The sequence below is a fragment of the Nyctereutes procyonoides genome, unplaced genomic scaffold (genome assembly GCF_905146905.1).
Source record: "Nyctereutes procyonoides isolate TBG_1078 unplaced genomic scaffold, NYPRO_anot_genome, whole genome shotgun sequence".
In the NCBI taxonomy this organism is placed as follows: domain Eukaryota; kingdom Metazoa; phylum Chordata; class Mammalia; order Carnivora; family Canidae; genus Nyctereutes; species Nyctereutes procyonoides.
Window position 1 is genome coordinate 25,997,338 of NW_026575140.1, and position 27,277 is coordinate 26,024,614.

General features: G+C 53.4%; 2 protein-coding genes and 1 long non-coding RNA gene across 13 annotated transcripts in view; 2 read left to right on the plus strand and 1 right to left on the minus strand.

Moving 5' to 3' along the window:
• Window positions 1-26,083, plus strand: part of CTNNBIP1 (catenin beta interacting protein 1) — a 72,748-nt gene extending 46,665 nt beyond the window's left edge. For 3 of the 8 annotated variants that reach the window (XM_055305599.1, XM_055305601.1, XM_055305602.1), the window contains exon 5: window positions 25,715-26,080. In XM_055305599.1, coding sequence (XP_055161574.1) covers window positions 25,715-25,932 — 218 coding nt within the window. In that variant the 3' untranslated portion in view covers window positions 25,933-26,080. Of the gene's footprint in view, window positions 1-3,091; window positions 3,742-10,433; window positions 10,745-22,719; window positions 23,656-25,714 lie in introns of those variants that run through there. The other 5 variants (XM_055305603.1, XM_055305604.1, XM_055305605.1 and 2 more) reach the window with 4 other exon arrangements.
• Window positions 13,539-25,708, minus strand: LOC129497092 (uncharacterized). The gene is made up of 3 exons (XR_008661872.1): window positions 25,170-25,708; window positions 18,405-18,502; window positions 13,539-14,877 (listed from the first exon to the last, which is right to left on the minus strand). It is a non-coding gene; the product is annotated as an uncharacterized LOC129497092 (long non-coding RNA).
• Window positions 26,084-26,342: 259 nt separating the features above from the next.
• The window catches only part of CLSTN1 (calsyntenin 1), an 80,483-nt gene continuing 79,548 nt past the window's right edge, over window positions 26,343-27,277 (plus strand). For 2 of the 4 annotated variants that reach the window (XM_055305103.1, XM_055305102.1), the window contains exon 1: window positions 26,344-26,659. In XM_055305103.1, coding sequence (XP_055161078.1) covers window positions 26,569-26,659 — 91 coding nt within the window. In that variant the 5' untranslated portion in view covers window positions 26,344-26,568. Of the gene's footprint in view, window positions 26,660-27,277 lie in introns of all 4 variants that reach the window. The other 2 variants (XM_055305101.1, XM_055305104.1) reach the window with 2 other exon arrangements.

Consider the following 27,277-nt stretch of genomic DNA (forward strand, 5'->3'; position numbering starts at 1 on the left):
TTGTATATTGCCATATTGTTCACTAGTACTTTGTTGAGTATTTTTGCATATCACAGATATTATGAATATCTATATTCGTAAGAGATATTGGCATGTGTTCTCTTTTCTCGTGATGCCTTCGGTTTTAGCCATCTTTGTCTTTTGGTGTGTCAGAGAGTGTTGAGCAGGAGAGCCTGGTCACCTCCTCCCCCCCCCCCAGTGCTCATCTACATCAGGTGGGAAGGGATGAATGGAAGTTCTGAGCCTGAGCCCAGACAGTGTCAGCAGAGGTAACAATGAGGTGGACGCAGCCTCATCTGTGTATTGGTGTAGGAAAGCTAGCTGACAGCCTGGAGACAGTGAGCTGGGCCTTCCTGTTCTGAGCCTGGTGATTGCACCCAAGGGAGTTACAACATACTGGACTTTAAAGGAGAAGGAGGGACCATGAGCACCAACCTGAACCACCCTCCACCCCCTGCCCCAGCTCTAAAGCTCTAGGAGCTCAATTACAACAGCTAACTGAGCAGCAGTCTCTCTCTCTCTCTCTCACGCACACACACACACACACACCGTGAGGTTGCTGGCCCAAGTTTCATGGAGAAACGGAGAGAGAAAAGCAACATCCTTGCCTGGAGGCCTGCATGGTTCCTGGCCAGGCCCTGGTGGAATGATGAGTACAGGCCAGCCGATGGAACAGAGGAGGCTCCGGCAGGTTCCGTCCCCTCTTGGTGAGGCCTGGAAACCAGCAAGCCCTATAGGAACAGAACCAGGCCCAGCATGGGCAGCAGCTCTGTGGGCCCTTCCCACCCTCAGCTCCAGCAGCAAAGTGGGAGGCTCTAAAAATGAAAGCTGCCGGTTTCCCCACGCCCGCCAGGGACGGGAGACCAGCTGGCACTGTGGCACCAGTGGGACTCTGGCAAATCTGCTTCAGGTGTCCTGCTTAATAAGAGTCTTCAGAGTCCCTGTGTGACCTCAAGGAGGTCCCCTCAGAGCGTAGCCCCGGCACACACACCAGGCAGGTGGCAATGCTGGCTGTCTTCAGCCCTGGGTCCGGGCTGTCCCTCTGCAGACTCGCTCTTCCGTCTGAGGGCTGCCAATGCTATGTTTGTGCCCGCAGCTCAGTACAGAGGCCTAAGGTCCCCAAGAGAAAGCCCATGAGACGGGCAAGGGAAGAAGCAGGTGGGCCACCATGGCTCATTGCTGACCACTCCGCCACCCAGTCCCTGCCAGCCCCTCCTGCTTAGTGAGCAGAGCAGGCGGTGCCCGAGAAGAGCCAGCATCTGGTAGGGAACCAGCTCAGCTGCCATGCAGGGTATGATGTCATCTTAGATTCCGTGGTTGCTAGGAAAATTCTGCCTGCAGTGATATTTCATGGTCCTAGGACTGAGGCGAGAACAGAATGTTCCCAAGAAGACAGGGAAGGATCTGTGGGGCTTTCCAAGCAAAGGAGCCCCCACCCCAAGAAATCAGATAATTTGAGCCTCTGTCTGGAAGCTTACTCCCCCTTTCAGGAATAGAAGTTATGCTGGTTGCAGCAGAACCCCATCAAGGCAGGTTGGGGTGCGAGTGGCAGAGTTGGTTCCCTTGGCAGCACTTTGGTGTACTGGTGACCGGAGTGTGGGCACATCTCTGTGATGCCACCACCTTGTGAGTGAGCCCTTCTCCTGCAGCACCCGCAGCTGGTGCCTCCTCCAGTCCATGTGTGGTGGGACAGTTAGGACGAGGGGGGAGACTTCTCTGTGGTGTGGAAGAAGGCTGCCAACACCATGCCTAGGTCCCTTCCTGGACTCTGGGTCCCACGCCAAAAGCTCTGCCTTGCACCATCCGCATTGGCTCCCTCTTCTGTGGCCTTCCCTGTGTCTGCTCTTCCCATCCTTTCCTTCTGGAGAAAATCCCTTGGACAGTACAGGAGAGAAGTATGTCAGAAAGGCCACTGGCCGCTGAGCATTGTTCAGGGCATGACCAAGAGCCATCCTTTAGAAAAAGGGGACGAACACCTGGCTGGCTCAGTCCGCAGAGTGTGGGACTCTTGATCTCGGGGTTGTAAGTTTGAGCCCCACAAACAAAAAAAAAATTCTTATAAACAAATGCTATTAAAAAAGGAGAAAGCAGTAGGTCTCAGGGAGGACCAGGGCCCAGAGGGTTGGGCGGGACCTGTTGGCAGCTCACTTGCCCTGCAGCCTCTTCTTGTGGGAGCAACTTTGGGCAGCTCCAGCAGGTCAGTATATTGAGCTCTTTCCCTCCTCCCTCTTGCCTTTTCTGGCTGCATGTCAGAGCCTGTCTTATGGAAAACAAGACAAAGGAAGTGATTTCATGAGTGCCTGGACCAAAATCTCAAATCCATGATTAAAAATAATAATAATAAAAATTCTGGCCATTATCTATCTCTGTAGGAGCCAGGCTGACTGCAGGCTGGAAATGGGCCTGGCTATGCTCCTTCGAGCAGGTGCTGGCTTCAGGCAAAGAGGGAATGGCTATTAGAAGTCCTAATGAGGGGCAGCCCGGGTAGCTCGGCAGTTTAGCGCCGCCTTCGGCCCGGGGCGTGATCCTGGAGACCGGGGATCGAGTCCCACATCGGGCTCCCAGCGTGGAGCCTGCTTCTCCCTCTGCCTGTGTCTCTGCCTCTCTCTGCCTCTCTCTGTGACTCTCATGAATAAATAAATAAAAATCTTTAAAAAAAAAAAAGCCCTAATGAACAAGAACCACCAAAGGGACACGAGTCTTGAGAAGAAAGAGGGAGGTTCCCAGCACCCCTGGCTTTGGTGACCTTGGAGTAAGGGATGTGAGCAGAGCCCTGCTCTAGGACCAGAAGCCTTGGGTTCTTGTCACTCAGACCTGTCAGTGGCATAGCCTTGAACAAGCCTCAAGCCTCACCCCTGCACTCCCCCTGCCACCCTATGGCAGGGTTGCTGGCGTGTGCCCTGGCCAGGCTGTAGTGAAGGCCCAGAGAGGAGATGGGCTGCCCTTGGAAGCACTGTGTACTGGGGAGGCACCACAGTGCGGTGGACAAGCATGATGGACGAGTGTATTGGGGACCCTGGCCACCTTGTATTGTCCTGACTGCAGCCCGACACCAGAGGCCCAGCCAACGGTTCTTTCCCCTGATCTGCAGGTGCAGAGGATGTGGTGATGGCATTTTCCAGGTCGGAGACGGAGGACCGGAGGCAGTAGCTGTGAACCCTTTGGAACACCCTGGAAGCTGGCAAGGGCCAAGAGATCTGTGTGGACCTTGGCCAGCTGAGTGGCAGCAGATCACCTTCCCGATTCCCCCTGCCCCGACACCCCACCCACCCCACCCCACAGTCACTCAGCAGGGCTGGCATCGAGGGAGTCACCGGTGATGCAGTTACAATTGGCTTAAAGGGACGGACTCATGATTGGCAGAAAGAAACCCCTTTATTTTTAAATCTTGACCAACAGAAACCTTTTATTTTTATTTCTTTTCTTTTCCTTTTTCCTTTTTTTTTTTTTTTTAATTTGCGCCTCGGTAGATGGCTTCCCAGGAAGCTCTCCGAGATCTGGTGCTTTATTTAGGTCACTTTTTAGGAATGTGAAGAGGCCCAATTGGCTGCTTAAACTGGAAAAGGATTCTGATTGGCCAGCTAGTGGGAAACGTTTTGTGTGTTTTTTTTTTTTTTCTGTGATTGGCTGCAGGTGTTCTGCTGGTAGCACCAGCTTCTCTCTTTTGAATGCTGAAAACAGGGTTTGGGACATTGGTTGTTATATTTGACTTGAAAAGAAAAAAAAAAAGAAAGAAACCAAGTGCGCTTTGCAATATTTATTACACAAAGAGCTTGCTACTTTCACATGTTTGTGTTTGCATTTGATTGGCTTCTGAGATGTGTGTTCGGTTTCTCATTGGCTCCTCCATGACTCCCGTTGCCATGGGCTCCCCCCCCCCCACCTTAGGGGGCTCAGTCCACCTGCAATGTGCATTTGTTTTAGTGACCACACCTGGCTCCACTGGCAAGGGGACCATTCAAGACCCCGTGCATGGTCTACAGCTGGAAAACAGCCCCCAAGGAGGTTTGTGCTGTCCTGGACCAGCCGGCCAGAGCTTAGAGGTGATCATTAGGCAGGATTTATGTGCATCACTTCCATGAGTTGGCCAGCAGCCAGCTCCCCATCGGGGGAATGGAAGTGCTGGAGCGCTGGCAGGGCCTCTCTGGCCTGCCCCTGCTGAGCAGAGGAGCAGCACACTGGGCGGCTGTGGCTCTCCAGCCATTCACCCCATCTCTACTTCCTGAAGCCTCATCCGGGGCTCCCTGGGTAAAGGGCGGGAGCTGCTCCCAGCAGGGAGACCCCACAGTGGAGCACAGGTCTCTGCCTGGGAACCTAGAACCCTCACAGAGGCCCCAGCTTGGCTCACAAGGCCCTAGAGGCCTTTGGCTCTAAATACCCAGCCCTGACCTCTGCCAACCAGGCTCTCAAGGCACCTGCTGCTGGGCAGTAGGCCCTGGCCAGCACTCCGGGTTCTCTCAGAGCCCAGGCCCGTGCCCCTCACTGCACTGCCTTCAGAAGGGTCTCTCTCATGTCAGCCTGCAGTGGACAGAGTCGTCGTTTATTTACGAAGTGCCAACTGGGACCTTCGCTGAGCAGGTCCCATCAGGCTGGCCCTCAACCCAGTCCCCAGAAACACACTGCAGAGCAGCCGTGTGCAAAGGGCTGGAAGACAACCCCAGGTCTTCCCACCTGCCCCCACTTCTGCCCTTGGGGATAGCCCCCCCTCCTCCCTGTATCTTTCACCAGAGTGGACCCTGGGTGGGGAGGTGGAGGAAGATGCCGGCCTCAGGAGGACGGAGAGCCTCCATCCTCCTCCTGAGATACTAAATGCCCCAGGTGCCCGGAGCCAGAGGACTCTTGAGCCAAATTTCCCCTTTCTCAGGGCTGGGGCGGTCATGGATCACTGGAGCTGCCCTGGAACTGTGTGGGTGGTTCATGCTGTCCTCTGAGCATTGCCTGGGCCTTGCACCAGAAGGTCACAGTGTAGATGGCCATGACCTCCATACATGGGCCCCCAGCCCTGCTTAGCTGACCTGCTCAGGTTAACCTGCAAAGACCGTTGATCCCCAAGGAACAAGGACTGTGGGGACTCCAGCAGGGGCCTGAAGAGCGTCGTCTTCTGGGAGAGGTGGTGCGTGTGTGCAGGCACACGTGCGCATGTGCCCCCACAGACACACTCACTCCTGGCTCTGTCCTGTAGCTCCAGCTGAGCCCCTGGGGAAAAAGCTTTTTCCAGCCCTTCTCCCCCAGGTTGTGACATCTGTCACCAGGCACCGGTGCCGTGTTGCTGTTTGCCCTCTCTCTGTACCTGTAGCTCCCATAAAGGCTCCGAGTCCTGGCCTGTGGTGCGCTCTCTGCCCCATCCCACCCTTGCTGAGGTCCCTGCCTCCCTCTCGGAACAGTGATGGCCCCAATCTGTCTTGTCATTTGAGCAGAAGCAAAGGTGTTGCTGTGGCTCCATATATGGACTAAAATTATATGTTGGAGGGAAAAAAATTAACAATAAAGATTTTTACTAGTGTGGTGTGTGAGCTGAGTTCTCTCCCTCGGAGTTGGGTGCACTCACTGATTTCCCCATGTCCAACAGTCTCTGCTACTGGGCCCTCTCTCCTCAAAAAAGCACCACTTTTGCTGGTTTAATTGCCTGCGACCTGGCTCGGAGCTTGGGCTTTGGAAGAATTCTGAGATCTTCCCAGCCTAGCCAATGGGTCCGTAGAAGGCTGAGCCTCCTTTTGGACCTGGAGATTCTAAATATCGTCCTAGATCAGACTGAGGTCAGTAGTCTTCAGAGGTGACCTCGCCCCTCCAGGCCCACCCGAGCAGACACTAAGCACCCCAAAAGGGGCTCCCCTCCACCCTAGGCACCCCAGCATCCTGTGCAACGGCAGCAGTCTTGAGCTGCTTGTAGCAAAAGTCCAAATGAAATATCCGCCTCTTCTCTCATCCCTGAAATGGGAGGTTTATTGGTGTTCAGCTGTATATTCAAGTTTAGAAGCTGAAATCATTCCTTCTTTAGGAATTTTTGCTTTGGAAGCATTTTCTAGAATCTTTCATTTCCATCCTTCATCATCTCATTTTAGGTCTTTTTCTTTTCTTTTCTTTTTTTCATGCTTACATGGACTCACTGCTTCTATTTCCTTTTCATTTTTTTTTTATTTTTTATTTTTATTTATGATAGTCACACAGAATGAGAGAGAGAGGCAGAGACATAGGCAGAGGGAGAAGCAGGCTCCATGCACCGGGAACCTGACGTGGGATTCGATCCCGGGTCTCCAGGATCGCGCCCTGGGCCAAAGGCAGGCGCCAAACCGCTGCGCCACCCAGGGATCCCTCTATTTCCTTTTCAAAGAGTTTCACCGGGTGCTAGACACCGTGGGGTTTATAGAATATGAGGACGGACAACACAATCGACATCATTCACTCTCAGTGTTGGGAGAGATGTTGGAGGTTGCCTAGCAGCACACACAGTGACCAGATGTGTGTGTTGCCTCTGAAATATCTCTAAAAAGGGCTTGTCTAGCCTTGGCTTGAATACCCTCTGGGACGGGGGACTCACTGCCTCACAAGACGGCCCATTCCATCTTCAGCTAACTTACATTCATACATTGAGTTGGCCTGCCTTTCCCTGTAACTTCCTTTCCTGGGAAGGATTTCATGGTTGTTGAGAAAAAGACAAAAACAGCTATGTGAGCCAAACATCACAGAGACAAATCAAGAGCTCATGTAAGGTAAATTATTTGTGTTCTGAGTTGTGGTGTCGGGAATCAGCCTCAGAGCCAATCTGCTCTTCCAAGCTGAGCGGTTGAGCAGAGGGAGGGGCTGGCCATCCTGGAAGCCATGGCCCAACCCCCAGCAGAGAGCCTGGAACAGGAGGGCCCGGAGGGAGATACCATCTCAGGGTTGTCTAACTCGTTGTGTCTCTAACGAGAACTAGCCACCAAGAAAGAGGAGTCGGGACACCTCAGCAGGCCAAGGGGAAACACTGCGGGCAGCCCTGAAGTCAGGGTCCCCCAGCCCACACGGCAGGCAACCTGTACCTTTCTAGGTACAGGTGCATCCAGCCAGAAATGACAACAGGTGGATTGGGACTGCTGGGGCCTGAGACCACCTGGGGCCCGGCTGAGTGGGGGAGGTGAGGATGGGCTGAGAAGGGGGGCAGGGCACCCTGCCTTTTGTTGGTGTTTCCCAGCCCTGGGGGGAGGGTGGTTGAGAATGTAGCGCTACTTCTCCCCACCCCTGCAGGTGCCTAGCAGTTGGGAGAATCCAGGCTGCTCCAACCTTTGAACAGGACCCTTTGTAGCAGGGAAACTGATCCCTCTGTGGCACTTGGTTCAGTGGTGGGGGTTGGAGCCAGCTTCCAGAGCTGGGAGCTCTGTGGGTCCCAGGGGACCCCACCACTACCCACCTGCCCTGCCTGTCCGGGGCATTCTCAATTTGCCGGTTGCCCATGACACCCACCCCTTTCCCAGATGAAATAGTCCCAGACTGACCTGAGGCCATGTTTATTTACTTATTTTTTTAAGATTTATTTATTTATGATAGACATAGAGAGAGAGAGAGGCAAACACACAGGAGGAGGGAGAAGCAGGCTCCATGCCCGGAGCCCGATGTGGGACTCGATCCCGGAACTCTAGGATCACACCCTGGGCTGAAGGTGGCGCTAAACCCCTGAGCCACCCAGGGATCCACGGAGGCCATGTTTAGAAAATGTTTCTCAAAAAAAATAATAAAATAAAGAAAATGTTTCTCTGTCCAATGAGGAAACTCACGTCTCTTGAGAAATAACTGGGTGTTTAGGAGATTTGGGGTATTTGGGGGTGACCATTGCTACTAGTCCTAATTTTTAAAAAGGGCTGCTGAAAGGATAAGGACAGTGAAATGGTTGGTTGTTGAGTATCAGCCAATGCCTTGCCTTCACTTTCGTCCTTGACATTGGAACTGCCCCCTCATGGATGTTTTCCCAGAGGGACCTGCCCATCCTGCCAGGCCAGGAGGTCAGGGGAGCTGCTGCCCAGAGCAGAGCCACACCCTGCCCTGCCTGGGCCTCTTCCCGAGTCCCTAGAGAAGGAACAGTGTGTGCAACAGGTGGCTTCCCTGTTTGCACACTTGTGGGAGCCCCGCCACACATCCACAGCCCTGGGAGGGGACTTCAGACCCAGAACCTCTGAGAGTTTCCACTTCGTTGGCCTTTGGCCTCAGCCCTTGAAGGAAGGGGGTTTTCATAAACATCTTTTATGCAGGTTACTGCCCCGTCCCCATCTTAATAACGCAAGGAATGTGCATTGGGTGCTACCTGTGTGCAGGTGCATAGGACTGTATATACACCATCTTCAGTCCTGTATGGGGTAAGTATGGTATTATCCCCATTTTACAGAAGAGGAAGTGAGGGTTACACAGTTTGCTAAAGGTCAGTGTGGACAGTCAGAACATGAACCCAGCTTGTCTGACCCCAGACTCCATGCTTGGAGCTGCTACTTTGATGGGGTAGGCGGTGGAGAGTACACCCCACATCACTGGATTGCCCAATGCCCTCTCTGGGACCCCAGGACCACTCTGGGTGTTGTCAGTGTTCTCTAACTCCTGTTGTGTCTGGACATCCTAGGTTGTTAAATATTCATTGGGTGCTAGGTCCTCGGGCTGGGCTGAAGAAGGTCCTGGGCTAGGCTGGGCTGGGTGAAGCTCGCCTCCCAACAACTCACGGTGCCCCAGTGGCTGCCCCGAGCCAGCCATCAAACTCCTGCTCTTTACCTCTTGCCCATTTGTGGGGACCTGGCAGTTCTCCAAGCTAAGCTGGTTTTTCTTTCTTTCTTTCTTTTTTTTCTAAGCTGGTTTTTCTAGAATAGGTTCCTCTTCCACTACTCTCTGCCTCTTCCTGTTCACAGCCCCTGGCCAGTATCTGGTTCGAAGCATAGCTGTCCCCATGTGAGGTCAACTAGAGAGGTCAGAATTTGGGGACTGCAGACTGGAATAGGAGCCCAGCCTCCCTACTGTGACCTCTGTACTCTTGAGCAGGTCTCAGTCATTTCCTCATCTGTAAAATGGGAATGATAATAACAATGATTGCACCTTTGACAGATTCCACACCAACAATGCTTTGAGTCCAGTTGATTCTCTCTTGACCTTGGTGTATACTGTTTACTCCCACAATATAAATCTTTATGTCCATGCAGTTGGGGGCTGGGGAGACAGTAAGACCCCTGGGCTCCCACTGGTGGGATTAGGAACAGGCTCTGCCACTTAGTAGCTGCATGACTTGGGGCAAATTATCCAACTTACTGGAAAAATGGGAACGAGAGCATCTATCCCCTAAGGCTGTTGCTGAGAATTATGATATAATGCAGATGACAAGTTTAGCAGAGACCTGCCCACAGTGGGTGGTTGGCCCATATGAGCATCATTAAGTCACATGATGGTGTCCCCCACCCCCATCCCCTCTACTTAGAAGTTATTCAGAGGAAGGCGTGTGTGCAGCTAGCTCCTGGAGGGGAGGAATGTGGCCATAGGTACCATCAGGTGCTTGTGAAATGCTGCTTAAAAAAATTTTTATTTATTTATTTATTTGAGAGAGAGAGAGCGTGCTAAGGTGAGCAGGGGAAGGGGCAGAGGGGGAGAGGGAGGGAGAGAGAATCCCAAGCAGACTCCCTTCTGAGCACAGAGCCCAACATGGGGCTCAATCTCACAACCTGAGATCATGACCTGAGCCAAAATCAAGAGTCAGATGCCTAACGGACTGAGCCACCCAGGCGCCCCTGTTAATCACTTTTTTGATGAGTGAGAAAGAACCAAGATGATCCCTTGATAGCGGCTGAGGGATAGCGGCTCCTGCTCCCCTGCCCGCCCCACACCTCTCCCTCTGCTAAGCAGCTTTTCGAGGGAGGAGGGTGTTAATTGGTGCAGTCCCTCAGCCTTCACTCAAACCTGCAACCTGCGGGGCTGAGGGTTTCCCCAGAAGGACCTCCTCGAATCTGGACAGGCAAGGAGGGGCCTTGCCGAGCCCAGAGGCGGGGAAGTCCTGTCTTCCAGAGACCTTCCTGCTCACTAGCTTGTGCAGAAACTCCAAATAGAATCACAGCCAGCCAGGGAAGGGGATAAAATTAAATCCTTGATCATGATCAAGTAGTTAAAAAAAACCCGTCACTGCCAGAGGCTCCTTCCCACTGCAGCCGGCTCTGCTTCAGAGCAAACAGGAGGACAGGGGAGCCACTGTGCCCTGAGCCCTGAGCCCCCAGCACCCCCCTTCCCCTCCCAGGTTACAGATCTCAGCCTCCAGGGCCTGAAGTCCCTTCCCACCCCACTGAACCTCAAAGGAGTAAGATGCAGCCCTTCCAGGCCTCAGGCAGTGGTTGCCAACCTGGGGAGGTCCTTCTGGGCTCTGGGCTCAGCTGCACACACCTGGGTTCCAAATCAGGCTGTGACAGTTACAAGCTTTTTTGGTTTTTTTCTTGCGACAGGGTCCATCTGGGGGTGCACCTCAGCACTGCAGGTTCCGGGAGGCTGGGGGACTGCTCCAGTTAATGCCCTTCCCCCTCACAAGATCTCAAGGTTTCAATCCAGCGCGGAGCTGCTGTGGGGCTCAATCTCATGACTCCTGAGATCAAGACCCCCAACTGAGATCAAGAGTCTGACGCTTGGGCAGCCCAGTGGCTCAGCGGTTTAGCGCCGCCTTCAGCCCAGAGTGTGATCCTGGGGACCCAGGATGGAGTCCCACGTCAGGCTTCCTGCAGGGAGCCTGCTTCTCCCTCTGCCTGTGTCTCTGCCTCTCTCTCACTGTCTCTCATGAATAAATAAATAAATCTTTAAAAAAAAGAGAGAGAGAGAGAGAGATGCTTAACCACCTGAGCTGAGCGCCCCAGGCGCTCCTGATTACGAGCTGTTTGATGGGGACACACCACCCAGCATGGTCAAACCGGCTTCCCAGTCTGGGACATGGGAGTGGACAGAGTCACTTTGTGAGCCTCAGTGCCTGCCCCCCAACCCCACAGGCAATGGGGGGGGGAGTGATTGGCTGGGGAGAATTTCACACCAACCAGACTGACCGAAGGCTAGGCTCCTCCTTATTGTCTCCATGAACTGGCAACTCTGACCCCTGGGGCTGAGGATAGGGGAGGGGGTTGGGCCCAACTTTGACCTTCCCTGAGGCAGGGGCTGGGCTGCTCAAAGGGTTGTGGTTTCTTCTTCTTCTTCTTTTTTAATTAATTTATGAGAGACAGAGAGGCAGAGACCCAGGCAGAGGGAGAAGCAGGCTCCCTGCGGGGAGCCTGATGCAGGACTTGATCCCAGGACCCTGGGATCACTCCCTGAGCCAAAGGCAGATGCACAACCACTGAGCCACCCAGGCGTCCCTTAAGGGGTTTCTTCTGAACAGGCTGCAGGTCGAAATAGCCAGGTATTGTGAGGTAGACAGGCCCAGACACCCACCGGCCTTGGAGCTCCCAGGCCTGGCTCTGGCACCTTCTGTGTGCCTCTCCAGCCTCATGGCCATCTTCTGTAGAGGGGCTCTGGGGCTGCACCTGAGAGAGAGCATGGCTGTGCTAGGGCCACCTGGCAGGGCCGAGCCCGGCAGGCCCCTGGGTGTAAGGAGGGAGGCCTGAGATGTCCCTCGGCCTGGGAGCTGGGACGCTGGGAGAGGAAACAATGAGGCGGTAAAAATAGCTCTTTGTTTCCCGTAGGCTGCACATCCTCCTGCGTCCCTGTGTTTGTGTGAAAGAAAAACACCAGCCACCCTGGGGAGCCAGAGCAGCAGGCCTGGCCCCAGGCCCCAGGGTGCAGGGCTCAGCTGTGAGTGGAGATGGGGCCTGGCTCAGGGGCAGCAGGACAGGTCCCAGGGGGGGCCAGTCTCCCCCTCAGCTGTGCCCACACACCCTCCCAGGCCTCATTGGCCTCACTGGCCTCTGTGAGCAGCTCCTGAGCCAGGGCCCTTGGCGCTCCCTCAGCAACAGCCCTGCCCACCCACCCTTCTCAGCCTGCTGCTCTTGCTGGCTCATCCCTTGGGAATCTGTCCCGGCGCGGGGGTCCAGCCTCCCAGGAAAAGGTGGCCCGTGGACTTTTCTCTGGCTGAATCACCCCCACCCCCCATCCAGAGCTGCCTGGGCTGCAGAGAGGACATACCCTGAGAGGGGCGGCCTGGACTCTGGTCCCTCAAGGTTTCTATCCGGAACCTTCCTTCTCCATAGCTCTCACAGATCCTCCCAGCTCACGTGGCTTGCTCCAGAGGTGAGTAAACCCTGAGCCATCTGGATGACCCCCCTCCACCCCCAACTTCTCTAGACTCCTGGAGAGTTAACCCAGCCCAGCTGTACCACTGAGCCAGTCAGGAACTGCTGACCGAAGACTTGCTGAATATGAGCTGAGGAGGCAGGGATGAGAGGAGGCAGTTTTGCCCTGTGGTCTCCAAGGCCGCTGCGGCAGGCTGATCTGGAAATAGGCTGCAGCAGAGCAGCGTCCCATGGGGAAGGACAGGCTGGGTCACCAAGGAGGCAGAGCAGGGCTGGCATACCCAGGCTTGCCTACAGGGAGCAGAGGGCGTCAGGAGGGCCCCTCAGAACTCCAGCACCTGCCCATGGGCCATCCTTCTCTCAGCCATGCTCTGCAGCTCATGCTGGAGTCAGGGCAAGGTAGTGGCAGAGGCCTATGTGTGCCCTGGCTGGTCCCTAGCTCCTCCCCAGTAGCCAGACCGAGAGAGGGCAGCTGGAGAGGCCCAGAAAGCTGCCTCAGAAGGAGAAAACATTTGGAGTGATGTGTCAGGGCAAGTCCTTGGGTGGTGCTGGAAAACCAGCAGTGCACCATTACCTACCTGGCCTGGTGCATTCCTGCTGGTGCTGGCTGGATCTGCTCCTGGCACCACCTCCCACCCCAGGCTGTGTGATCTGCTCAGGACCCCAAGCATTTGTCTCTGGGGAGAGGAAAGACAAGAGGGGATGTCCTAGTACCTGTCCCCCCTCTGAGAAGCCAGGAGGACGAGCTCATGCTTGGGGGCTGAGGACAGAGAAGCTTAGGAGATTAAGCTCCTCAAGGTCATTAGCCAGAAGGAGAGGCTGGGAGGTGAGGAGGGAGTGGGGCACTGCAGAGAGAGCACTGGACCACTACCATTAGCCCCCGACTTTGGTTGATTCTATTCTTTGTGTCAGAGCCTCAGTTTCCCGGCTGTAAAAAGGCTCATGGGAGTCAGTGCTGCCCCTTAGGTTCTCCCAGCCCCCTCCCCCTTTCCAGTAAGTGTGGCCCAAGCTTTAGCTAATGACCTATGGGTAGACGTGAAGGGTCATTGCAGGTGGAAGCTTTTTTTTTTTTTTTTCAGTTAGCAATGTTTATTATTATTTTTTTAATAATAAATTTATTTTTTATTGGTGTTCAACTTGCCAACTACAGAATAACACCCAGTGCTCATCCCGTCAAGTGCCCCCCTCAGTGCCCGTCACCCATTCACCCCCACCCCCCACCCTCAGGTGGAAGCTTTAAGAGCCGCTTGGTAATGTTCCAGAGGCTGCTGCCTATCCGCCCGGGTCCTGGCAAAGCCCCAGCCAGTCCACAAGTGAGGAAGGAAGAGTGTGGCTCTGTGCCCTGCGGGTCTTGGGTCCATTTGTGTCTGTCTGCACCATCGGCTGGCCTCTCCCAACCACTATGTTGCCTCAGTGATCTCGAGCCTGTGAAGCTTCTGACTCTTGCTGCCTCTGAGAATACGCTGTCCCACTCCCAGCTCAAGGCCTTCCTGAAGGGTTGGGTCTGGAAGCTGCTTGCCTTTCTGGGGCTTGAGAAAACACCAATAACACCTCCCAGGTCTACACCCTGAACTCTGTAGGGCAGTAGCTGCCCTTTACACTCAGGATACGAACCTCCCCTCCCTATCGTGGGCAGCCGAGGCCTCAGGGACCCAGCTGCAGGTCATCTCTGACCTCAGCTCTCACCACCATCCCCTCCTCTGCACCACCAGCCTCGCATCCCTTAGACATGCTGAGCCTGCCCCACCGCAGAGCTGGTTCTCTGCCTGCACCGCTCTTCCTACACCACCGAATCCTCAATTTCCTTTGTCAGCTTAAATGTCACCCCCTGTCTTAGTCTCCTCGGGCTGCTGTAACAAAATCCCACACACGGGGTGTCTTATGAACAAGGGAAATGCATTTCTCGCAGTTCTGGAGGCTGGAAGTCCCAGATTAGGGTGCCAGCGTGGTCGGGTTCCAGTGAGAGCCTCTCCCCAGGTTTTGTCTCCTCTCTGTGTCCTCACATGATGGAAGGGCCAAGGGAGCTCTGGGGACCTCTCTTTGACAAGGGCACTAACCTCACTGGTGAGGGCTCCACCCTATGACCTACTCCGCTCCCCAAGACCCCACCTCTTAACACCACCACTCTAGGGGGTAGGATTTCAACATATGAATTTGAGGGGACACAAGCATTCAGATCATAATACCCTCTCCGAGGATCCTAACTGACCACCCTATTTTACTTTCTATTTTCTATCGTGCTCTATTTTATTTATCTGAAACATGCTTGTTTCTCTCTGGCTCCACTAGCAGGTGAGGACGTGGGAGCAGGCCACCAGGGTCACATGCAGGGGGTAGCAGTGGTGCCTAAAGGGAAGAATGCTGTGTGGTCAGGGACAAGCCACCCTCCGCTATTGGGCCCTGGTGCTGGCTGAACCTCTGCGTAAGGAAATCCCACAGCGACACCATCCCTGGTGCTCCGCCAGCCTGCCATGGGGAAGAGGAAAAGCAGGGGTAGGAAGGGGCCCTCCCACTGAGCTTCTTCTTCCCCATTCAGACCTGGTTTTGCCATCCTGGAGCAGTTCATGCAGTGCTGTCTGAAACAGCAGGTGTCCCACAAAAGGAAAAGAAGGCTGAAAAAAGTTGCATGCTGTACACATTCTTATGGAAAATCATGGCATGTTGAAGGCTCTGAGAAGTCCTGCAATGAAGACATCCATGTCATTTAGCTTCTACTTTATTTGACCACAGAACTCTTTACGTTTCTCACATATTCCATAGAGGATTCCGTAGAATATTCCATAAGAACTGCTTATGTGGAGGAAGAGTACTAGGTGTAAAATCAGAGCTCAAGTTCTGAATCCTGATGCTTATAGGTTGTCTCCTCCAAGCCACAGATTTCCCATCTGTAGAATACAAGGGTCATCCCAACCTCCCAGGGTTGCTTAAGGGTGGAACGAACCCCTTAGGGTTGTATCAAGCAGACAGGTCTTTGGTAAGTATCTTATAAGCTGTAAAGAGCTGTGCAGCTACCTGACCATTTTAACTTGCTTAACCTGGGAAATAGCATACACTGTTTACCTGACAAGGTAAGGGGATGCCAAAGGGAAAGGAAGTGACTAATCCAAGATCAGCCAACCCAAGTGACCCTGTTAGGGCTCAGAGAGGAGGAGGAACTACGCAGCAGTCCCATGAACAATGAAGGCCCCAGGGCCAGAAGAACACAGGTGACATGAATGCAGGGCAAGCCCTGGGAAGAGGTGTCTGGTGGGAGGGAGGTGCTGACTATCCCTGCTGATCCCTGCTTGAGGCTTCAGAGGGGACAGCCAGGCTGGTGGCCCCTCTCTCCCCCGCCTTTCTTGTCCCCTCACCCCCACCCCCCGGGGGACTCTGCCTGGAGCAGAGTGGATCTGTGAGTTTGCTCAAACTACCTTAACGAACCTCTGTAGGTGTTTAACCAACAGAAATGTACTGTCTCACAGTTCTAGAGGCCAAAAATCCAAAGTCAAGGTGTGATCAGGGTTGCGTGCAGGAGAGTGTGCTCTAGGCCTCTCCCTTGTATTTTCATATTATCTTCCCTCTATGTGACTAAATGTACTCTTTTTATGAGGACACCAGTCATATTGGATTAGTCCACTCCAGCGACCTCATTTTAGCTCAGATGATGTCTGTAAAGACCCTCCCTCCAAAGAAGTTCACATTCCAAGGTACTGGGGTTAGGACTTCAGCATATGGTATTTTGTTTTGTTTTGTTTTGCTTTTTAAAGATTGTATTTATATATTTGACAGAGAGAAAGAGCACACAAGCAGGGGGAGCGGCAGAGGGAGAAGCAGACTCCCCACTGAGCGGGGAGCTCGACCAGGGTTCGAACCCAAGACCTGGGATCATAACCTGAGCCACCCAGGTGCCCCCAGCATATGGTTTTTTTGGGGGACACAATCCAACCCATTTTCCCCAGTGGGCATCTCCCTCCATCTCAGCAGCCCAGCTCCTTGGCCGGAAGCATGTGGATTCCAGCCTGCCGGAAGAGAGAGCCCATAATTGTGTTAATTGCCACAATACTAGACCTGCAATTAATATGCCAGGGGAACAAAGAGTAGATGCGCTAATAACACATAATTGGACCTAAACTGCACCCTCGGCAGAGCAGTGCAACCAAGCTCTGCTGTTTGTGCTCCTTTTCAAATTAGCAAAGATGAGCAAATTAACATCTGCCTCCCCTTCACCCTGCTTAGACGGGAGCTCTGGGGGGAATCTCGGGGATGGGGCATACATGGCCAGGCCCCCAGTCAGATCCTGTTCAGGGCCAAGCACCGGAGGCCCGGCCTTTGGAACTATAGGCAAGTGAGAACTTTGAAGGAGTGAGGAGTCTAGACCTTTCCTCAAGGATTTCCTGACATCAGGGCAGCCTGTCTGGGCCTTGGCAGGTACCCAGCCCAGGGTGGCAGGGACTCTTGTGATTAGGGCATGTGGAGTGACTCACAGAGCACTGTGATTATGTGGGGCCCCAGGGAAGGTTTGAGTCAATGTAGAGGCTGGAGGTTAATGCTGCAACCTCTCCTCCTCCATTCCTGGGGTGGCAGTCAAGTCCCATTGGCAGGGGGCAGACCCTCTTCAGAATGACCGAGAGGTGTTTTTGGCTTCTCTTCCTTCTGCCCTCCCAGCACACAGGCCTGGACTGCCCCTGATCTCTGTGGCTCCAGGGCTGGGCTGTCTGGGGCCTGCCCTGCCCATGCTTGCCTCCTTTGGCTGGAAGGGGCCCTGCACAGGCCTGGAGGCAGCTGACACGAGCTTTAGTCTCAGCTCGGCCCACTGCTTGCCCAGCTAGTGCCAAGCAGAGCCTCCTTACCCCGGGCCACACATCTGGGGCTCCTTGTCCTTAGTCTCCCCGTCTGCTTCTTCCCTCTTCCTTGGGCTCCCAGGCCTCCCACACTGAATGCTCAGGGACCCAGCCTGCAGCCTGCAGGTCAAGGACCCTTCCCTCATTCTCCTATCACTGCACCTTGAGGGCTGTGAAGCTAGGGGATCATGGGACAGTAGGATTAATAGATTCTTTACTTGGTCCCTTCCCCTCCCCTTTTAGGCCACTGGGTTGCCCCTGCCTCCCTGGACCTGGGCAGAGGGTGACAGCCCTACTTGCTCAGCATTTTCTTGAAATTTGGGTCCCTGTGTTTCCCAGGCTGTGCTGGCCTCCTCCCTGGGTTCTGCCAAGCCAGCCACAGAAAGGCTTATTGAGAATTCTCTGAGACTTATCTGCCATCCTGGGGAAGACTATCTTCCCTCCACAGACAGTCTCCTCATTTGCATTCACTAAATCAATGTCCTTGGATGATCAAAGCCCAGCACTGTGATGTCGGGGAGGTTGGCTTGAGAGGGAAAAAGGAGCAGGACTTCTCCCTTTCTTCCTGCCCCTTGAGACCCAAGGGGGACTAGAAACAGAAGGCCCTTAGGAGTGCAAAAAGGAGCAGGAGCAGAAGTCCCTCTCTAGGTAAGGTTCTCTCCCCCTGCTTTTCCTGCAGGCTGAACAGACAATGGGACAGTGCCAGGCCCATGTCAACAAGCCTTGCTGTGACGTTGCAGGCCCTGAAGATGACTGGGGCTGTGGTCAAACCAGAGGGGAAGGAGGCTCCAGGAGGAAGCCACCTAGCTCATCCTCCCCAGTCACACATGCAAGGGCTCAGGCCTCAGGGCTCTGAAAGAACCCACAGGATCTGGGGAGGCAGAGAGAAGAGAATTAATCCCCCCCACCCCGCCCCCCACACATACCCCTCCCTGTCCACATGTGGCCAAGACCGTCCTCACTGGAATAACAGCCAACATCGATTGAACACTGACAATGTGTCAAGCACGGTGCTGAGTCCTTTCTGTGCATTATCACATTTAATCCACACAGCATCCCTCTTAGGTTTGTGTCATTCTGATCCCTGTTTTATAGATGACAAAACAAAGGAGAGGCCACTGAGCTAGGAAGTGGCTGACTTTGGGTGAAATGAGAGAAGGTATAAGAAAGGCTGAGTTATCTGAAAAGGGCTACAGGCAGAGAGAAGACCCTCTCTGCAGGAGTGTGAGCATGGGAGCCGGCCTGGGATGACCAGGACAGGACTGTCCTTACACAGAGGGGACGTATTGGCTGCCCTTTGGGATGGAGTAGGAGGCCTGGTCATTGGTCGGGCATCTGCTTCCCCTCATGCACCACTGAACTTCTTGGCTCCCTCCTGACCACTCACCATATCACGAGCCAGACGGGGATCAGCCAGGCAATTCTCCCATCTTGATGCCTCTGACTTTCCAGGGCCATGTAGAAACTTTCACCATCGAGCAGCTTCTGGGAGATAGTAATGTCATGGGTAAGAGCTTCTACTTTGGAGTCAGAACGACCTAGGTTCAAATCCTGACTCTCCCACTTAGCTGTGTGGCTTTGGGCAAATTACTTAACCTCTCTCAGCCCTGGTATTGTGCTCTGGAAGTGAAGGGTAATAACGGTGTTCATCGCACATGATTGCTGCTAGCATAGAATCAGACCGTGCACACAGCAGGTTTCAGTCAAGGCCAGCCCACAGTAAACACTCCTTATGTGAGCTCCTGATCTCTAGGGGTGGTTAATCCCTGAGACGCAGATGAGGAAGGAGAGAAAGAGAAGTAATCCTGAGCAGGTAAATGAGCTGGAGGCTTGAAAGGGCCAGAAATTCTGAACTCTGGCTCTTGATTTTTTATTGGTGTTTGATGACTAAGGGAGTTTGAAAGGCAAGGAAAAAGCACAGAAAGGCCAGAAGAGTCTCACCTGAGGCCAGCTGCACTACTTCTCCACTGTCAAGTCACTTAACCCCTCTGAACTCCTGCTTCCCATCAGTTAAACAGGAATGAGTGAAAACATCTACTAAGAAGATTGCCATGAGGCCCCAGAATATATAGATGCCCTCCAAAAAAAAAGGAGCATGCTAAACAAATGCAAACTCTAAAGTGCTATGTGAAAGCAGTATTTAAAAAATATTTTTTTAGAGTGGGGGAGGGAGAGGCAGAGGGAGAGAGAAAATCTTAAGCATGCTCCACACCTAGCCCAGAGCCCAATGGGGGGCTTGATCTCACAACCCTGAGATTACAACCTGAGCTGAAATCAAGAGTTGGAGGCTTAACTGACTGAGTCCCCCAGGCTCCACTGTGAAAGCAGTTATACCCATCATCAACTCCTCAGACTTTTCAAAGCATAGTCACATATATTATCATCCTGGTGAGAACAGTTACTGCTAATTGAGCACCTACTATGTGCCATACATGGAGATAAACCCTTGTTATGCATCCTCTCATTCAATCTTCCCAATAATCTAAAGGGGGTATTTATTATTATTATTATTATTATTATTATTATTATTATTTGCCCATTTTATAGTTAAGGAACCTGAAGCTCACAGTAAGTAGGTTGTCTGTTTTTTTCTGCTAATAACTGGAACCCAGGTCTGTCTTAATCCAGATGATGTAAGACATTCCTCCTATTTTTTAAACCATTTTATCCTACCCTCCCCCCAATTCCAGGAAATATGATGGAACTATGGATAGAACCCAGGCCTGTGCTGCTTCCACTATGCTCAAGCAGTGCCTGTGTTCCCTCGGTGGTGCTGAGGAAGCTGTGCTGTTTCTGCCCCTACCCTTTCTCTCTTTCCTTGCTCCTTCCCATACACCTATTCCAGTCCTGTCCATTGGGATGTAGTGTGCAGACAGGGCACATCATATTTGGCTTGTGTATCCACAGACACTCCGTGCCTGTCCATATGTTGTTTGTGTGTGTAGTGCATTGTGTGTATAATTCATGCTGCAGAGTGAAATAGCCACCCCTCCCCTCCGCTATACAGAAGAGTAGATCCTGTGCTTTCCCAGCTGCCCGTCCTTTTTTTTTTTATTTTTTATTTATTTATGATAGTCACACACACAGAGAGAGAGAGAGAGAGGCAGAGACATAGGCAGAGGGAGAAGCAGGCTCCATGCACCAGGAGCCCGACGTGGGATTCGATCCCGGGTCTCCAGGATCGCGTCCTGGGCCAAAGGCAGGCGCTAAATCGCTGCGCCACCCAGGGATCCCCCCAGCTGCCAGTCCTAAGAGAGGAGGGGACTTTGCTGTGTGTTACCTTTGGGAAAAGCATAAATAGAAAACTTCAATCCTTGTCCCACCTTCTGGGAGTGCAAAAGCGAGCTTCCTGGCTTCTATGGGAAGTTGAGATTTTCCTTCTTTGGAAATTCTCAGCAGCCAGTGATAGCTGATGTTGCATCTATGGGAATTCCTACTTCCTTTGCAAATGGAGAGCCATAGAAAGCATTAGAGGGAGTCTGAAACAAACTGTGGAGCCTCGACCTGACTCCCTGGAGACCACAGGGATGTCCCTTCCTAAGTCAGAGTTTCTGCCATTCCAGAGAGGCGTGAAGCTCTGTCTTTGGACAGTGATGAACAATAATGATAGCTAATGTTGTATGTTGGCTCATTTATTCCTCACTAACCCCCAGTGAGGCAGGCACAGACTTATCTTTGTTTTACAATTGATACTAAGATTGGAGAGATGAAGTATCTTAACCAAGAGGTAGAAATCCACACAGTTAGCAAGAAACACAAAAAGGCTCACTGCAGCTCTCTTTGTAAAAGCAAAAGACTGGAAACAACCGGTCAGTGTGGGAGAATTAGAGAACTGATCATCAATAGAGAACTGATTAAGTTTGGTATGTCCACATGAATGAAAACGTTACATGTATGTAGGTCAGACATATAAATGTTATATGTATGTCACACTTTTGACACCACATGTGTGAGTTTTCTACACCAAGCTATTCTGATTCTCTGCTGACACCAACTAGGTGTGCTGGAATTAAATTCAGTTCTGAGAAAAAAAAAATTCAGTTCTGAGGGGCAGCCCTGGTGGTGCAGCGGTTTAGTGCCGCCTGCAGCCCGGGGTTTGATTCTGGGGACCCTGGATTGAGTCCCACATTGGGTTCCCCGTATGGAGCCTGCTTCTCCCTCTGCCTGTGCCTCTGCCTCTCTCTCTTTCTCTCTCTCTGTGTCTCTATGAATAAATAAATAAAATCTTTAAAAAAATAAATTCAGTTCTGACACTAACTACTTAGAATTAGTGCAGACCCCACAGGTTAAGGGCTTATTCTCACACTGTCCCCACTTCAGATGCCATTTGCAAGTAGTGGGTTCCCAGGTGATCTCCACTTCTGTCTAACTTGGGTATCTTTTCAGGGATTCCTATGACTTCCTCCTCAGGTTCAATGTTTTGCCATAAGGACTCACAAAACTCAGGGAAACACTTTACTTACATTGATCAGATTGTTATAAAGGCTGTTATAAAGGATACAAGTGAACAGCCAGATGAGAAATACATGGGGCAAGGCGTGGAAGGGTCCTGAGCACAGGATGAAGGTGCATGACCCTCCCAGCACATGGTTATATTCACCAACCCAGAGGCTCTCTGCATCCTGTAGTTCAGGGATTTGGGGAGAGGCTGCATCACATTGGTGTGATCATTAATTTGATCTCCAGCCCCCCTCTCCTCCCAAATTGGTGGGGGTAGGGGCTGAAAGTTCCAAGCTTCTATCGTGGCTTGGTTATTCTGTTGACTAGCTCCCATCCAGGAGCCTGCCTGGAGTAGGGTCATTACAACAAAAGATGCTCCTCTTATTCAGGAAACTCCAAGGGATTAAGCAGCTCTGTGCTAGGAATTGGAGATGAAGACCAACTATCTGTTTCTCATTATATCAGAATATCATACTGCATGAGAGAGAGCAATGCAGCTCTGAAAGGGATACTGAGATGGAGCCATCGCCAGGATATTTTATTAAGTGAAAAAAAGCAAGATGCAGATGTGATACACTTCTTTTTATCTAAGAAAGGGGAGAGAAATACATTCGAATACTTGCTTGTACTTTAAAAACCCACGGTGGAAGGAGAAGCCAAAAACAGACAAGATGGTAATTTTAAGGGCAGGCAGGGACAGAGAGGAGACAGGAATGGAACTAGACTTTTCTGAGCCCCTTGTTTTCCGGATTTGACCTTGGAGACTTGTAACTATTTAATATGGCCATAAAACAAAATTAAATGGATATTTTGCAAAAGGAAAGGAAATGGATAGAGATGGGTTTGAGCTCAGGTGTTCAACTGGAGCCTCTGGTACTTTTGCCCCTCATTAATAATCTCTTCTCAGATGAATGGAGAGACCTGGCTGGGCCACCAGAAGGCAGAGACGGGGCCAGATTTTGAGGCTTCTGGGGCTCCAGGGGGACCCTAGTAATGGTGCTGGGGGCTATGGTTTTAGTATTTGGGGGAGTTTATAAATGGTAGCTCTCATCAAGATTCCTACAGCCTTCTTCTGCTGCATCCCTAAAGTGGGTTAACTCCCAAGCATATCATTCACACACTGTCCACAGTGACTGCTTACCTGCCTCCTGCCAACACTGGCCTAGCGCACACTGCGCTAACAGTCCTAACATGCCACCTAAGAGTAGTTCAGCTTCCTGGCAAAGAGTTTTCCTTCATGCAACCATGTTTCCATCTCTCAGCAACCCTGGACCTGGGAATGACTGTCTTGGTGAGAAACCCAGGCTGGGTGAGGACACCTCCCATGGCTTCAGAAGAGCTGCCAGGTGGCACAGCCCAACGTGTGACTGTGGTGGACCAGGTTGATGACTCCACGCTGCAGGATCCTGCACAGGACTTTTTTTTTTCCTCCTTTGGTATTTGAGGTGTCATTTCACGTAGTGGCTGAGGCATTATTTGGGGCTCAGACCTACATAAAATTGAATCCCAGGTGTCCTTCTTTCTAGCAATGGGTTCCTTCATCAAATTTTACATTTTTTTCATCTAGCACAATAAAAATACCTTCTGGAAAGGTTGCTGGAGGCATAAATGAAATGTCCCCAGTAAAGAGCTTAGTAGAGACTGTTGTAGAATCATTTCAGAAGATTCCAGCACCCTAGAAATTCTGTGTTCTTCTACCCTATTGCACAGACAGGTTGACTATATGCCCTGAAGCTCAAGTCTTCCTTGGCCTGGTTATCAAAACCCCCTCCTATTCTCCCATGTCTGACCCTGACTAGGACAAGCCTGGGCGCCGCCACATTTCCCACTGCCCCGGGACCCCTGGTGCTCCTGCTCTCTCAGCGGCTGGCTCTGCTCAGGAGAGACTCGTCTCTGCTAACTGTTAAGACTGGATCAATCCCCATCTCAAGGCCATTTTGAGGATTAACTAATCCATCACGTGGAAACCTCTGAAAAGTGCCAGTATGGCCGAGGCTATTGTTAGGCAGATTGGGAACTGAGTTCACTGGTTTCCCTGGCTTCCAAGACAGTCAAGCTGAGCCTTGCAGCTGGACTAACTCTCCCGTGGGCAAAATCTCAGCGTGCGCAGGTTGCACCGAGCTCACCAGCCTTCTGTCTGCCCACCTGCCGCTGAACCTTTTTGATCTACCTCTTTGTTTCTTGCAGGGACAGTGAGGGTAAGAAGATAAAGGGATCAGGATTCCAGACACCAAAGAGCTTTTGTTTGTGTTTCTAATAGAACTGAATACATTACATTTTCCCTCTTGGCATCATCCTATTGACTCAAGACATAGTTCTGAGATTTATACCTTTCTGATTTTGTGTTTTGTAAATCTCAGAGGTCCCTGGAACCTCTGATACAGGGTATTTTTTTTTATCTCTGAGGTGTGAGGTCCACAATACAAAAATGAATACAGGAATTCATTTAGTTCATCTCTGAGTATTTATTGAGTGCCTACTGTATGTTCAGTAGTATCCAAGCAGCTCGGAAGATTCCCGAGGGAATAAAGAGAAGTTCCTGTGTGTTTAGACATACTATGTATTAAGGTCTGCGAGGCACTTTCATTGCATCATCTCATTTAATTCTGACAACTCCAGGAAATAGGTATTGCTATCTCATTTCATCTCTTCATAGGGTGAGGAAAGTGACTCAAAGTTCTGTGACTTGTTGAGATCACTCATAGTAGAAGCAGCTAGAGTTCCTGTTGGGCACTGTCTGACTGTACTGTCTGGGTCCTTTTCACTAGAGCACTAACCCAGGGACACACATGGGTTAGCTGGTCAATGGCACAGCGTAGCACATTATCAATCCTAGACACTGCCTGGTTCAGAGCAGGTGGGGATGGGGGAGGGCTGGCCTGAGGGTCAGGAGGACTTCCTGCAAGAGACAGCCTGGGTGTGACTTGGGGCAAAGGTAGCGGAAGATGTGCTATATAATGCTGGCCTTGGGCAGAAATGAACTTGAGCACAGACTGTGTTGAGAGAGCAGGCCCTGAGGTCAGCTGGGTGGGGCATGAGGTTGTGGGTTGGAAAGCCTGGCAGAGCTGTCTGGACCAGATAAAGTGGCAACAAGGAGCTCACAAGAGCCAGAGGGGGAGGGAAGCAAAAGCAATGCCTGGAGAGGATGACTCTGCAGTGCTGGTTAGAAGGAGTGAGGCAGTGAGGCCTGGAGATGGTGGGAACCTGATAGGCAGGTACCTTGGGAAGGGTCTACCCAAGGGGAGTCTAGTCCTCTCAGATCCAGGGAAGGGGGTGGCAGGGGAAGGAAAGATATAGAACCTGCAGGCTTTGGTAGAGGATGCCTTTGAGGGACAAATGAAGGGAGGAGCATATTCCATTACAGGTCACTTTGGAATTCCCATCAGGTCACATCATGCTTCTGATCACTGCTATTCAAGGTCCTCCTGTGGCCTGTGGGGCCATCCTGCCACTTAAGGCACCTCGTACTCTGGTCTGAATCCACTTTTGGGGCTCTTCACCCACTATTCTCCTAAATAAATCCTCTGCTCTGCTCCTACTTCTCCCAGCCTCCGGGTTTGGGGGGCACCTCCGGAACCCCATCCCAAGCCCACCTCCACAAAACCCACCAGCCTGCCAGACCCTCTCAGCTATCACAGCTATGACAAATACAGTGTTCCAAAGCACAGTCGGATAGTTCTTTCAGCACAGTCTGGAATAGTCCACATCTTACCTTTATTTAGCTTTTGCTGTTGGGGTCTCCCTAATGTCACCGCCCTGTCCTCGAGGGCTGATGGTTCTTTTCACTACACGTGTCCCCGTCTCTGTTCCTTCATCTGCAAAATGGAGCCAATCATGTCTCACAGGGCACAGTGCCTGGCACTGGAACCCATCCATGACTGTGCCAGTCCTTACCTCTCGTGGGGGGCGCTCCCAGGGGCCGAGGGAAGGTGGGGGAACCAGGGGAGAAGGGGAGGACTCAAGCCCCCGGGGAGGAACCCTTCTCCATCCAGTTGGAGCTCTGAATTTCCAAGGGGCCATTGGTATCCTACTAAGATCAGCGAGAAAGGGCGAGCACGAGCCATCTTTAAAAAGCCATCACAGATTTCTCCAGCGAATGAAGGAATCTGGACATACAGATTCAGGACAGACTCCTGGGGGCAGCGGGTGCCCCTCCCAGGGCTGAACCGCGGCAGCACGTGCTGCGCGGTCCTTGACTGTTGACAAAGTGCGTTTTGCTGACCTCCGTCTCCTTGAAAACCTTTCACGACCCCGCAGGCTCCCTGTCATCACCTCCATCCGCAGAAGAGGACGCCAGGACTCTGGGAGGCGACGTGCCTTGCCTGAGGTGGCCCAGCGTGTTGGCGCTCAGGGACCCCCGGGCGGCACCCTCTGCCCCTGCCCCTCCAGGGGGTCTGCACTCCGCGGGGCTGGAAGGCCGGCGCCGACCCCGGGGTACTGCTTGGCCCCGGAGCCTGGGGGCGCGCGTAGCGTAAGGGTAAGAGGTTGATGCTCTCGCCCGCGGCGGGCGCAGAGGGTGCAGCCCCTGGACATCTCGGGCCGCTCGGGAGGTACCCCGGGCGCGGCCCCGCGTGCGCGCGCTCCGAGCTCAGCCGGCAACTCGAGGCGCGCGCCCCGCCCCCCCCTCCCCGCCTCCCCGCGCGCGCCCCCGCCTCCCCGCCTCCCCGCCTCCCCGCGCGCGCCCCTCCCGCCTCCCCGCCTCCCCGCGCGCGCCCCTCCCGCCTCCCCGCCTCCCCGCCTCCCCGCGCGCGCCCCTCCCGCCTCCCCGCCTCCCCGCGCGCGCCCCTCCCGCCTCCCCGCCTCCCCGCCTCCCCGCGCGCGCGCCCCTCCCGCCGCCACCCCGCCCCCGCCGGTACCCTCGCCGGACCCGAGAGAGCGCGCCGCCGCCATCTTAGTTGCTGCCGCCGCCTCCAGCCCGGCGCTGCCTCGGCGGAGGGGAGGGCGCCCGCGGCCCGAGCGCGCGGCCCAGCGTCGCGGCGGCGGCTCGTCGGACCCCGGAGCTCGCCGCGGCGCGGAGCAGCCGGCCTCCGCCGCCAGAGCCCCGCTCGGCGCCCCGCGCGCGTGCCAGCCGCTCCCGCCTCGGGCCGGCCGCGGCGCCGGGAGCCCGAGCGATGCTGCGCCGCCCTGCACCCGCGCTGGCCCCGGCCGCCTGGCTGCTGCTGGCCGGGCTGCTGAGCGGCGGCGTGGTCTGGGCCGCGCGAGGTAAGCGGCGGGCCGGGGCGGGCCGGGGGAGCCGGGGTGGGCGCGCGGCGCCGGGGGAGCGGGGCTCCGGCCCCGGGCGGGTGGGGGGGGCGTGCACACGGGTCCGCGGCGGCCGCAGGCGGGGGTGCACCCCGGGGAGAGGCCGCGGAGGTCTGTGGTGTGCTCAGGTGCCCCGGGCTGGGGGCGCGCGCTCGGTGTTGGTGTGCGCTTACATAAGAGCCCACTCACTCCTCCGCATCCCCTTCCCGGAGCCCGGGTCTCCGCCGCTGCACCGCGGACACCGCATCCTCGCCCCTTTCCGCCTCCTCCCGGGGTCCTTTAAATCTTGTCTGTCTGCAGACAAGCCGAGGCTGAAACTTCTCGCTCCCCGCCCACGTTTCATCCAAAGGTGAAAATTGTGCTGAGGTTTACGATCGCGGTCTCGTCCCGCGTTAGCAATCTGCGTCTCCTCCGCTCCCGCCGACCCCGCGGTGCAGTTTTTCTGACGGTAATTCAGATCGTGCAGGGGCTTACAGGTTCTCCTTGATTGCTCAGGGCCGACGTTATTGTACGGTTACCGGGCCAAAAACAAAACAAAACAAAACAAAAGACTTCTTGGTGAATCGATGGTTTTGTTGT